Below are 13,754 nucleotides of genomic sequence, written 5' to 3' on the forward strand. Positions count from 1 at the left end.
ATTGCCTATGAGTTATCGGACTCCATTAACCAAACACAACCTACGTCCACCCAACAATTTATGCTTGGAAAGCCAGGTCTGTGCTGGAATTTTGGCCCATTCTACCTTGCAAATTATTTCAAATCTGCCCTATCGGATTGTTTTCTAGCATTGACCGCCCCTTCATGTGACACTGCTGGGGATCGTTGCCCCGCTGCACGATCAAAGAGCGCCCGAGTTGAATGGGATAGGACACGATGGCCGTAGGTTCTCCCTCGGGACCTTCTGGTAAAGATCAGAATTCGTGATTCCGCCTGCCACGGCAAATCGTCCTGGTCCACTGCCAAGCTTTACGGTTTGCATCCTGTTCTTTGACGCCAGATGTAAGGGTTGAAGACTTTTCCAAAAGTTCCATTTTTGACTCATCAGTTTACAGAATGTTTCTCCAAAAGTCTTGAGGATAATCAAGATGCTTTCTGGTAAATGTCACACTACTAGTTTATTTGGGTTTTTGACTGAAAACTCTCCAATGGGTGCCATTTTGCCCAGATTTTTTTTACTGGAGTAATGAAGACTGAACTTGACAAAGCTGGCAGTTTCTTGGATATTGTTCGAGGTTCGTATGCAACCTTCTGGATGTCTCAGGACCGGGACAGGAAACAGGAAGCAGAACCCACTCGCGTAACGTTACTCACAGTTTATTGGGAAGAAGAGGAACGAGCGCACACTCGGTCCGGAGATCGTCGGTCGCGGAAATAGATCGATCGGAACGAGGAAGCGGTCAAAATCGAACAGATCGGGACGAGAACAAAACGGGAGCAAAACACGGGCAAAACCGGAGATTCACTGGGCTTGGCAAAACAAGGGTTTTTAATTGTGTGTGTCATGGCAGGTCAGCGCGTGGTGTGGCTCTTTGACTCTCACGGTTAAAAATGTCGGCCTTTTTGTGTCAAACTTGTTCGCCACACCTGTCCTGGTTGCTCAACCGTTTCTGGGAAGGTTTGCCAGCAGTTTTCTCCATTTGTGGAGAATGGCTCTGGCAGTGGTTCGCTGCACGCTCGTTTCTTGAGGGAAAAATGAACAGGAAAGTCCACATTTGCACACGGGGGCGGATTTATTTTCCCTAACAATTTAACCAAGCGTACTCCATCTAAATCAGCCGAACGAGTGACGTTGGAGTCTCTGGGAATCCTTCTTCCGAAGTCCTTTAGCTTTCTCTTATCGGCCCACGTCCCCGCGCAAGATGGTGTGCCGGCTCCTCCCATGGGCTTGCCAAGCTATTGTTTTGCGCCCAATGTTCTCGCAACACAGCGCCTTGATGTCTGGAACATTGGGCGTCAGCACACTCACGCGTTCCGTTATCAACAGAACTAGACAAAATAAGATGCATTTCGAGCAGCCTGCCCGGTCATTGAAGTAAAGCCCACTCGGTGAAAATCTTGCATTAAACTGTGTCAATCGTATAAAATCCTTTAAAGTTAAATGTATAAAATCCTTTAAAGTTAAATGTATAAAATCCTTTAAAGGCCAGGAGGTGATATACCACAGGTGTCAAACAGGCAGCCTGCGGGCCAGATCAGGACCGCTAAGGGATTGAATCCGGCCTGCGAGACAACACTCAGAGAAGCGCAAGAGGAAAACGAGCTGCAGGTTGAAATATGTCAACTTGATGTTGCCAAAGCTGGGTCGCTGGGTCTCTCTCTCTCTCTCTCTCTCTCTCTCTCTCTCTCAGTGTCTCTCTTTTTCTCTTCCTTTGTTGCTCTTTGTCTCTTTTAACCTCTTTTGCTCTAAACTTCCTTTTTTCCTTTTCTCGCTTTTCTATTTCTCTCTTCCTACCCTTCGCGCTTTCTTTTCTCTCCTTCTGTCTTTCCATCTCTCTTTGGATTTCTTTCTTCCTCTCCATTTGTTTTCCCCTTTTCTCACGACTTTTTATCTCTTGTTTCTCACGCTCTCTCCCTCTCTCCTCTTTCTCTTATTTCTTTGTCTCTCTTTTTCTTTCTCTTTAATCTACTAGTTCGGCCCCCGACAGAATGTTTGTTCTATGGTGTGGCCCCCGAGTTAAAACGAGTTTGACACGGTGCGCTCTACTTACGAATGTCATTTGCCGCTCCCCTGTATTCTACCCGGCAACCCGGTGTATATGCGTGAATATCAGCCAACAGGACTTGGTTGTGTCTCCTCTCCATCTCTTCTTCAGCCATAATCCATCAAGACTACTTGTTCAAAAGATTCTAAGCATTTATCTTCCTCGTTAGATTTGGATTATTTGATTTTACAGAAGAAGTCTCACAACTTGGTCGTGTCCCCCCCTCTACCTCTACCTAATGCGAGCGAGGCACCGGAGAGACACGATCTGTGGAAACGACTCGGAAAGATTCTAAATAATGATCTTCCTCCTCAGAATAAATTTTGGTCGTGAAGAGAAGAAGAAGCGCAACTCGGTCGTGAAATAAAACGACGAGTGGATGGATTTGCTTACAGTCGTATCAAAACAATAATAACCGTAATGTATTCCGAGAGCCTGATGAGTTCAAGAGCGCTCGTAAAACACAGAAACGTTAAAAAAAGCAAAGTCATCCGTCAGGCTATTAAAAATAGAAAAGACATACATGTGTCTATAAAAAAGAAAAAACATGTTTTCGCTAGGACGGATTGGACGACAGCGATATCAAAACGATAGCGATTGTAATCAAATCGGAGTGGAACGTATTCCCGGGGCGTTGCAAATGGGATGCGTTCAAGAGCGGTTGTAAAACGCATAAACATAGAATATACATGAATATATAAAAAGGTGATGCATTAAGGTTGCGCCGGTAAAAGGAAACAAGACGTTTTAGGATGATGGATTTGATCACAGTGATATAAAAACAATAACACATCAAATGGAATTTTAGTGTCGGCTTTCAAAATGTGGCCGAGGGGCCGATCTCGGGGACCCGTCCCATTTTTTTCATTTATCGCTAAATAGAAATGCAGATAGTTACATCTTATATTTGAAACGCTTACAATTAAAGCAATTTCTAAGCGCTTCATTTGATATTTAGTTTTGTAGTATTACTCTAGTTGCTTCTTCTAAGTATTTTTAGAGTGTTTCTGGAGTATTTCCACAGTAGAACTTTAGTTTTATATCTGTAGTATTTTTTGAAGATAACCAAGTATTACTATCATTTATTTTTGTTGTACTTTGTGAATTTCCCTGCGGGGATGAATAAAGTATCTATCTATCTACTTATCTACTTCTGCAGTTGGATTTTTAAAGTGTTTTTACAGTCAAATTTTGGTTTGACATTTGTAATATTCTTTGTAGAATTTTTTTTTGTAGCATTACTGTATTTTAATTTTGTAGAATATTTCAGCATTTCCGGTTTGGCATTTTTATTGTATTTTTTGAGTAGTTTTGTAGTATTTTTGTAGTACTTCCACAGTAGAATTTTTGTCATATATCTATAGTATTTTTAGAAGGTTTTTCTGTCATATTACTGTAGTTTTATTTTTGTTGTATTTCTGCAGTTTTCGAGAGTAGAATTTTTGTTTTACATCTGTAATATTTTTTGTAGAATTTTTGTAGCAGTACTGTATTGAAAATTTGTAGAATTTTGTGGGATTTCCAGTTTAGCATTTTTATAGTATTTACATAGTATTTTGTAGGTTTTTTGGAGTACTATTTTTAAAGTGTTTGTCGTATTTTTTAGTATTACCAAAATAGAACTTTTGTTTTATATCTGTAGTATTTTGAGAAGGTTTTTCTGTCATATTACTGTAGTTTTATTTTTGTTGTATTTCTGCAGTTTTCCAGAGTAGAATTTTTGTTTTACATCTGTAATATTTTTTGTAGAATGTTTGTAGCATTACTGTATTTTAATTTTGTAGAACTTTGTAGTATTTCCAGTTTAGCATTTTTATAGTATTTCTATAGTATTTTGCAGTATTTTCGGAGTACTATTTTTAAAGTGTTTCTGTCGTATTTACACAGTAGAACTTTTGTTTTATACGTGTCGTATTTTTTGACGGATTTTCCGTAGTTTTATTTTTGTTGTATTTCTGTGGTGGCACCTTTATAATATCACTGGAGTCATTTTGTAGTATTTCCATAGTATGATTTTTGTAGTATATATGTAGTATTTCTGAACATTTTTTGTAGTTTTATCTTTTGGAGTATTTTTGTGGTATTTCCAAATGATCATTGTGGCTGTATTTTTGCAGTAATACATCTGTAGTATTATCTTTCGTAGTAACATTTCTCTAGTAGAGTTTTTGTATTATAGTATTACTCTAGTGGTATTTTTGTAGAATTATTCGTGAAGTATTTTCGATGTAGTATATTAGAGTCCATAGATTTTTTTTTTTGTAGGATTTCAATTGCAGTATTTTTGTAATATTAACGAAGTGGTCATTTTGTAGTATTTCTTGGGTAGTATTTCTGTAATCGTACTTTGGTAGTATTTATATATATTTTTTTCAGAATGAAAGCAAAATAATATAGGAAGTCCCGGTTTTCAAGCACTAAATTTGATTCGGAGTCATTTTGCGGTATTTGGCCGGGCCTCGCGTGGCCCTCGGGACAAAGTTTGCCCACCCTTTTCCTAGAGCGTTGCAAATGGGATGCGTTCAAGAGCGGTTGTAAAACACAAAATTGTGAAAAAATGTCACCAGTCAGGCATGAATATGAAAATAAGCACACTGAAATAAATCAATGCGACATTAGGGTACAGTTGCAACAGGAGAATTGAATGCGATGCGTTTAGGTGCCGTCGTAAATCAAGACGATCGGGAAAAAAAAACAATCCGGCGAGTGGAGATATTTGCATCATTTATCTCCCCCCTTTGGGTCCCCCCTGTCGTGATGCATTCACCCCCTCTGACCCTTCGGCGGACTCTTATTGCATGTCGTGAGATTGGCCAAGGAGTCATCAAAGAGAAGCGCTGAAAAGCGTCCATCGAGTTTTCATAGGAAAACCCCGTTCGGGTGCGCTCCGACATGTGATCGAGGGCTAAACCTTATCGCTCAAGAATGTTTGTGTTTTTATTTCGTTGCTCAAAATATCCAATGTGTGTCTTTGAGTTTGAGAAAAACCAACATGCGTGATTTATTTTTGATAAACTCACGCAATTCGTTCATTGAATACTTTTGCCTTTGATCATTGACGTGAGGGCCGCAAATAACAGCGTGTCTTTGAATCGGAGGTCTTTGAGTTTTAGAAAAAGCACCTGGGCAATAAAACAGCTTTTCTTGCTTGCTAGGCTCATAGAATTCAGTCAATGAAATCTTTGAAGGCTTTGGCAAACAGGTGTGTGTCTTTGGTGTTTCAAATAAAGACATATCTGACGGACATTTCGTTTATGGAATCTTGTTGACTGCGTTTATTTAAACTCAATCACGTGTCTTTGATGTTGAGGAAGTTCCAACAATTTAGTCACTGATTTGATAGTTCATAAACTTGTACGATCCTGTCATCCTGTCACTTCATACTTTTGTCTTTGACAGTTCACTCAAGATTGTGACACAACTATTGAGGGCTCTTTGATGTTTTTCAAAAAGGTACTTGTCAAAATACATGTTTTTTTGGCTGGAAAATGTTCTGATTATTGAAAGCTCTGTTATTGAAAATATGTCCTCTCAAGTGGAGTCAACGTTGTCTACCCATTTTGGTGTGTCTTTGATGTTCCAAAAGTCAAAGACTCAACAAATGCATGTTTTTTTTCCAGACTATTTTTTATGATTTTTGTCTCCGGAGCCCCCAAATTGTAGGAATCGTCTTTCTTTCAAACCGAGTCGTGAAAGAAACGGTGGGGGAAAAAAATCAAAGATGCTTAAATGGCGAATGCTCTTTAATCCCAACAGGACCAAAGTGAAGGGGAAAGCGGGAGTAGCTAACAATAACAATGAAGCCGTAGCTAGCGTGTGAGCGAATGGGTAAGGTGTGAAGTACATTGTAAAGTTCTCGTCGACTGGAAAGGGACCTTTTAATCTGGCCCAGAGAGAGAGAGAGAGAGAGAGAGAGAGAGATACATAGAGATATAGGATAGAGAGATTATAGAGATAGATACGATAGATACGACAGAGAGAGAGAGAGAAAAAGCAAGCAAAAGAAAGTCATCTAGTTCCAATTGCTTTGCGGTCGGCGCCTAGATTTGTCAACATCACGTGGAGATTTTCCTCTTGCGCTTCTCCGGGTGTCGTCGAGCGGGCCGAATTGAAAACCTCTTTGGGCCTGATCCGGCCCGCTCGCCACCTGTGGTCTCCCCCCGAGGGAGAGGGCTTCCCGTTGATTGGATCCGGCTTCTACCTTTATCCCGACCCCCCCTTCCACCTAAGACCCCCCCCTCTCCATATAAGAGGCAATCGAAGGCGGGTCTGCAGCGGTGTGCCGGCTTAACTCTGGAAATGAGATTTTTTCCTTCTCACCTCCAAAAAGCAATTCTTTGTGCGGGAGAGCCAACGTCTGCCCATTTGGCTTATTGGGTGCTTGCGACCGGATAAGATTGGGGGGGCTGACGCCGTGACCCATTTAGAATGATGAATTTGATTACAGTGTCATGCGAACTCAAGGGCCACACGATAGAACAAACATTCTGTCGGGGGCCGGAATAGTAGATTCAAGGGAAAGAAAAAGAGAGATCAAGAAATAAGAGAAAGAGGGAGGGAAAAGGAGAAAGGGCAGGACAAAGAAAGAAAAAGAGAGAGAGCGTGAGAAACAAAAGGTAAAGAGTCATGAGAGAGGGGGAAAAGAGAGGGAGAGGAAGAAAGAAATCCAAAGAGAAATAGAGAGACAGAAGGAGAGAAAAGAAAGTGCAAAGGGTGTGAAGAGAGAAAGAGAAAAGAGAGAAAATGGAAAAAAAGGAAGAGAAAAAGAGAGACACAGAGAGTGAAAGAGACGGAGACAGACAGTGGGAGAAAAGGGGTGGAAAAGAGAGAGAGAGAACGTTGTTGTTATTGTTGCTATTGTTGTATCATAACTATTATTATTACTATTATTATTACTATTGTTATTATCATTTAATAGGGATGATGAAGGGGGAGGGGATATTTGCTTGACTATAATCGACGCGTGTTATATGTATGTGCAAGAACCGGTTTCAATTGGAACATTTCACCTTCAACCGTCCCCTTAGCAGTTGAAACCACATTGTAACCAGAGCGTTCCTTTCTAAATAAAAGGCAAGCAGAGGGGAGACTGCTTGGGAGTGAGTTGGAGGAATGGAACGGAGCAGTCTTCCCGTCATTCTCCTTGCAAGTCAAAGCATCCCCGATTCTCCGTCTTTTTGTATGCAGGTTTTGTGACAAGTGTCGGGTTGAACCTGACACTTCTTACTCCCCCTTTTTCAACATATGATGTCACATTATTTTCTTGTCGAGGTATTGTTTTTTTCTTTAATGTTTGAATAAAGTTTTCACTCATTCATTCAAATGATTTTTCCCAGCGCTCTCAAAGGGTTACAGGAATCGTGTTTTTGACGAGGCGTGCGGTTTTTGTTACCGTTGAGCCACTTGGAGTTGTATTGCGCGGTGCGCAGAGGCGGCATGCGTCCCAGGCTGCGGTAGATGACGGGGTCCCGTCCGGAGAAGTCGATGACGGTGGCGGCGTACAGCTCGCCCTTTTCCGTCAGCACGGCCGTGGAGTTGTGGCGGGGATCGTACGGGCAGCGGGCCGCCCCGTTCACCCGTTCCGCCACCGCGCTCAGGTTGCCCGCCTGAAATGACACACAAAGCTTCAATTTCGTTTTTTTGGGGGGTCTCTCTCTCTCTCTCTCTCTCGGTCTCTGTCTCTCTCTCTCGGTCTCTGTCTCTCTCTCTCGGTCTCGGTCTCTCTCTGTCTCTCTCTCGGTCTCGGTCTCTCTCTGTCTCTCTCTCTCTCTCTCTCGGTCTCGGTCTCTCTCTCTCGGTCTCGGTCTCGGTCTGTCTCTCTCTCTCGGTCTCTCTCTGTCTCTCTCTCTCGGTCTCGGTCTCTCTCTGTCTCTCTCTCTGTCTCTCTCTCGGTCTCTCTCTCTCTCGGTCTCTCTCTCTCTCTCTCTCTCTCGGTCTCTCTCTCTCGGTCTCTCTCTCTCGGTCTCTCTCTCTCTCTCTATTTATTTTTGTTTCTATTTTGTGTATTTCTTTTTCTCTTTGTTTTTTTCTCTCTCTCCCTCTTTTTCTGTTTCTCTTTTTCTTTCTTTATTTGTCTCTATTTTTCTTTTTTTTCTTTTTCTCTTTCGCTCTTCCTCTCTTTCTCTGTTTCTCTCTTTTTCTTTCTTTTTTTCTTTCTCTCTATTTTTTTTCTCTTTCTCTCTCTTCCTCTCTTTCTCTATCCTTCTCTTTCTCTTTCTTTATTTCTGTCTCTATTTTGTGATATTCTTTTTATCTTTGTTTTTTCTCTTTCTCTCTTTCTCTCTCTTCCTCTCCTTCTGTTTCTCTCTTTCTTTCTCTTTCTTTATTTCAGTCTATATATTTTTTTCTTTCTCTCTCACACATTCATTCTCTTTCTTTCCGTCTTGCTCTTTTGTGTACACAATGCCGACACTAACAGTTAGGGATAGGCGGTATGGCAAAACATTTTATATTGTCGTTATTATGATTATTTTAAATGATTGCAAGTCATTAGGGGCGGCAGTGGCTCAGGAGGAAAAGCACTCATCTTGGGATCAAGAGGTCGCAGGTTCGATTCCTGGCCCCTCTGAGTTATATGTTATATGCAAGACACTTCCTATTGTTGTGTGAGTGTGTGTTTGAATGGGTAAGTGTGAAGCACATTGTAAAGCGCTTTGGGAGCTCTTCATTGACTTGAAAAGCGCTATAGAAATGCAGAACATTTACATTTGATGAAGAGGGTTCTATGATGCTGGGAGGGTAAACCAGTGTACGCTGTGGCCTTAATTATTCCGTGTCAGGTTGGGAAGAGCGAGGTGGAATGAGTGTTTGGTGAATGGGAGTGTGTTCTTGACTCTAGCCACCTACCACTAGGGGGAAATGGCTTCAGTCTATAGATAGATGGATGGATGGACGGATTGAAGTAGGTTGTGGGTACCTCTCTGATGGTGCAAAGAGGCTGAAAGGCATTGGTCCCGCAGGTCATGACTTGGGTCTTGTTCACCAGCAGCACTCGAATGTAGTTCTGACACTCCGTCTGGGATTTCAAAATACAATCCCATTGATCTCCTTATACAGTGGAACCTCTACTTACAAATGCAAGTTTCAAGTTACAAAGTACACGAAAGGGAAAATATTAACTTGAGTTCCGAAGGCCTTTCGGGGTGGGAAGTCAAAAATACAGTAGAGTACGGGTTCTACCTGGCAACCCGATGCGTATGCACGAATCCCAGCATGCTTTCCGTGTCCCCTTCCCGCTCTGTAAATAGTCTACTGTATGGTACCGCTACAAAGAGCAAACATTCGCAATGGACCCCAAAAAAATTCATGAAAATAAGTGGACGAGGAGAAAAGAAGAGAAAGAGACTTTTTCGGGCCATCGAAACAAAGCGAGAGATAATAGAAAGGTTAAAAACACAGATTGCAGTGCAGTAGGAGTTCATGGACGACGAGGAGGCTGCGGCCGTCATTCCGTCAGCCCAAAATGAAAGACATTTGAGCAAAATTCTATAAAGTTTCGGAATTTGTGGAAAAGAATCACCCAAAAAAGTGTTGACAAGTCAGGCTATTGCTACGTAGGCCTGGCACATTTCCCACGGATTGTCAAAATCTGGCAAAAGCAGATGTCGTTGGATCAGTTTTTCAAGAAGGCAAAAAAGACACTGTAGAGGACCAGTAAACTGTATTCATCTCATTTTAAAATACGTTGTGATGGTCTTTTAGAATTCATTTTTTTAAATCGGACTTTTACAGGGCTTGGAACGGATTAGAGCATTTATATTGAAAACATGTTTCAGGTTACAAAGATACTCTCTGGACCAATTCAATGAGTAAATAGAGATACAACTGTGTTCATCGGTTCATGATCATTTTCCAAAGTGTTTTGGAATTTCTGATGGAATTTGACGGGTGTATCCACAAGTTCAAATGTTAGCCGCAGTCACCACAAGAGGTCACTGTCGCTTAGAACGGAGCACGACGGACACTTTGCAACATTCGGTTGTTGGTTCCCTATTTCCTGGCGTGAGCGCGGATGAATTTCAGCCAGCGACAGCTAAAGAGAGACATTGCGAATCCACTCAAAAGACCAAGCGAGCCGGATGCACCCGGAGCAGCTGAAAAGAGCTAACAGCTGAAGTTGGTCAGAGCCGGCTAGCAGGAGAAGCTACTCAAAAGATGTGTGAAGTGAATTTTTTGCAAGAGAAAGGCAGAACTGGGCGACGGGAGCGGCTAGAGGATGAAACGGTGAAAAAAAGATGTTGTTTTCTAAACAGACTTTAAAATAAAGGTGCATCCGTTCTTTTTGTAGGATCGGAATCCATAGTACGTTCGGAAGTTGCGACGCTGGATGGAACCGGGGTCATTATCATCTTTTAAGAAGGAAAAAGCGGGGCCCCGTTTTCCAGCTCCGGTGACGGGAAGCGAGCGCCGTTTACCTGGGTCTTGCCTTTGCTTCTACAGGACCTCCTGGTCTCCTCGTCGGGGGCCCATTCCGTTGCCTGGGGAACAAAAAGAAAGAGAGAAAATGATCTCGTCCGATGAAATCTGGATTTGGACGGTTTCCTCGTGTATGTAAAGATGTCAAGTGAACTGCGTCAATAACCCAATAAATCAAAGAGCGTTTGATTGACAAAGAGAGCGAGAAAGAGAGAAAGAGTAAGGGGAAGGAGAAAGAGAGAGAGAGAAAGAGAAAGAGAAAGAGAAAGAGAAAGAGAAAGAGAAAAAGAGAACGAGAAAGAAAAAATGATGTCATCAAATTAGATCTGGATTCTGTCTTTGTCCTATTGTATGCAAAGTGAACCGTGTAAATAACCCAATAAGTCAAAGAGCATTTGAGAGAGAGAGAGAGTGAAAAAGAGCGAAAGAGTAAAGGGAAGGAGAAAGAGAGAGCGAGGAGAGAGAGAGAGAGCGTGAGCACATGAGAGAATGAGAGCGAAAGAGTAACGGGAAGGAGAAAGAGAGAGAGAGAGAAAGAAAGAGAGGAGAGAGCAAGCGAGAGTGAGAGAGAAGGAGAGTGAAAGAGTAATGGGAAGGAGAAAGAGGGCAAGATAGAGATGGTGCAGAGATGAAGAAATAAGATGGAAAAAGGAGGAGTGAGGGAAAAGGAGAGTCAACGAAAGAGCAAAAGAAAGAGGGAAAGAAAGAGATTGCAGAGCATAATAGAGTGTGTGTGTGAGGGGGAAATGATATAAAGACAGAGAGACAGAGAGAAATTAAAGAGTGGAAGAATGAGAGGGATAGATGGTGGGAAAATAAAATGATCGTAAGAGAAAGAGTGACCGAAAGAGACAAACAAAAGAAGAAAAAAGTGATAGAGAGGAAAAAAAGAGTAAGCATGACAGAGGGTGAGAAAGAGTGATAGAAAGATCTAAAGAGAGAAAGCATACGCGAGAGAAAGAGAGACAGAGACAGAGACAGAGACAGAGAGAGAGAGAGCTTGAGGGGGTAAAGTTATAGAGAAAGACAGAGAGTGGGAGAAAGAGAGGGATGATAGTGGGAAAATAAAGACAGAGAGAAAGAGTGAGCGAAAGAAAAACAAAAAAGGAAGGCGATAAAGAGGAAGAAAGAAAGAAAGAAAAAGAGAGAGAAAGAGAAAGAGACCTCCACCTAATTGAAGTGCTGAATAAAAGTCTGCAAATCTGCAGGCAGGCGAAACTCAGCCCATGTTGCGAGCAAGCTACGATGACGCAACGTGGAGGGGGGGGTTGTGGCCTTTCGGGAGGCTCCTCTCCCCACCTTTCTTGTTGTTTTGGCGCCCTTCTCCTCCGCATGGCTCCGGCGAACGCTCTTAATTGGATCTCCGGAGAGCGGCCGGGCCGCACCGGGTTAGCGACGCGGACGCTACCGCTGGGATTTGTAGTCCCGACGGCCGCAGCGACGACCATTTATTCCCTTCCTTGAGTTTTTGGTGGAGGGCTCAAAGACCCCTCGTGGATTTCGAGACGGAGATAAAACAAAAGCGATTCCAAGTTTTGATCCCGATTATCAATAAAAGCGACTAGCGAGCAATTAGCCAGCAACTCCTTAACCCGAATCCAAGAAATATTGTCATGTGACCCGGTGCCATCGTGTTTGAGCCTTGTGCCAGCATCCACACATCCCCTGCAGAGGGCGCCGTTTTCGGAATAAAGCTTGTCGATAGGAGTACCGGGCAGCACAACGGGGCAGCGGTTAGCGCGTGTTCTCAGGTCATCAGATCGAACCTCCTGTGTGGAGTTTGCATGTTCTCCCCGTGCTTGCGTGGGTTTCCTCCCACATTCCAAAAACATGCATGTCAAAATTGTCCCTAGGTGGGAATGAGCGAGTGAATTGTCTGTCCCTGTGTGCCCCGTGATTGGTTGGCAAGCAGTCAAGGGTGTCCCCTGCCCACTGCCCGAAGATAGCTGGGATGGGCTCTGCCACCCCCGCGGCCCTACTGATGATAAGCGATGCAGATAATAGATGGAATAGGAGTATCTTCACTTTCAAGAGCATTTTTTTCATACAGCTTCCATGGAAATGCGATTTCAAACAAGTTTCATTCTTTCTACTGTTGGGACCGATCCAGGAAAAGAAGGTTTCAAATGATATGGAATATCCTTCCAGGGGATTTGAGGGTTGAAGTACTCACAAGTAAAAAAAAAAAACTCACCAAAAATGTGCTCTTTTCTTTTCAAATCAAAAAAATCCCAGCAAATTGCCAATACTGGTCTGAAAAATCTCAATTGGTTTTTGTTTAAGGTGCAGCCTTAAGTGAGGTCTCCTCCTAAAAATCAATCCATGATTCTGCACTCTTGCGCATAATAATCATGTGCAAAAATGGGTTCCATTTGCGCACATTTCATTTTAGCTCTGATTTCAACACGCATTCAAAATTTGGATACATTTTTGTTGGGAATTTCATTGGCTAACCAACGTGTCAATCATCACTCGAATCGGTTACACCGCAGGAGGCCATCCCCGATTTATCAAACAAGGCCTGTACGGACAAACGCAGGCTGTGGACCCTGGAAATCGCCGGCTATTGGCTGAGAGGGGTGTCATTCAAAAGGACGGAGGCTCACGACCCTATTTGGAAACATTTTACAAGTACGTTTATTTTTAAACAGGAGTGTTAGAGGATTTCAACGAGGATCCTCAGATGAAGCAGAAATGCTTTTAGGCGGATTTTTTTTTCACATATCTTTTGGCATTATCGTGCCTTTTAGTCTCCGTATTTGACACGCTTGATTTTACTGGAAGGTCCTGGACAAAACATTTTTGTGGACATAAAACGAATTTGATGACCGCCATTGGCAAGTTACCCCGGCTTTGTCGTTTTGGGGTGTATGGTCTCAGACTGAGGGTGATGTTTCTGTGAGGAGTCCATTTTGAATCGGTCATCATATCCCATATTCCAAGAGTTGGGGATTTCAAATAAAGAAGCTCTCATCTTCAGAAAGCTTGCCGACCCCTGGAATTCAGAACATTTGGCAAAATACCCAGCAAACCCATTGCGCCGTGATGGCGGCTGTCAATCAAAATGGGAGTCCCGCCCCTACCTGGGCCTCCTGTCGCGACACCGAACGTCCGACGCGATGACATCGTGGCCGATTTCACACTTAAAGAAGATGGCTGTGCCGCAAATGAGACCCGGCGGCACGGCCATTTTTTCTCAGCCGGGTCTCTGAGGATCCTTGTCGGCTTAACCCGCCGACCTTCATTGCAAACAAACCCCCCGAACGCCCTCCAA

General features: G+C 42.8%; 1 protein-coding gene across 2 annotated transcripts in view; it reads right to left on the bottom strand.

Moving 5' to 3' along the window:
* The window catches only part of sema5ba (sema domain, seven thrombospondin repeats (type 1 and type 1-like), transmembrane domain (TM) and short cytoplasmic domain, (semaphorin) 5Ba), a 111,477-nt gene that overhangs the window by 41,889 nt on the left and 55,834 nt on the right, over window positions 1-13,754 (bottom strand). For both annotated transcript variants that reach the window (XM_088352593.1, XM_088352592.1), the window contains exons 5-7: window positions 10,480-10,542; window positions 8,982-9,080; window positions 7,458-7,671 (exon numbers count right to left, since the gene is read on the bottom strand). In XM_088352593.1, the coding sequence (XP_088208719.1) occupies window positions 7,458-7,671; window positions 8,982-9,080; window positions 10,480-10,542 (376 nt within the window). The remainder of the gene's footprint in view (window positions 1-7,457; window positions 7,672-8,981; window positions 9,081-10,479; window positions 10,543-13,754) is intronic.

This window comes from Urocampus carinirostris, chromosome 14 (assembly GCF_059441175.1).
Source record: "Urocampus carinirostris isolate Australia breed hairy pipefish chromosome 14, RoL_Ucar_1.0, whole genome shotgun sequence".
NCBI classification, from domain to species: Eukaryota; Metazoa; Chordata; class Actinopteri; order Syngnathiformes; family Syngnathidae; genus Urocampus; species Urocampus carinirostris.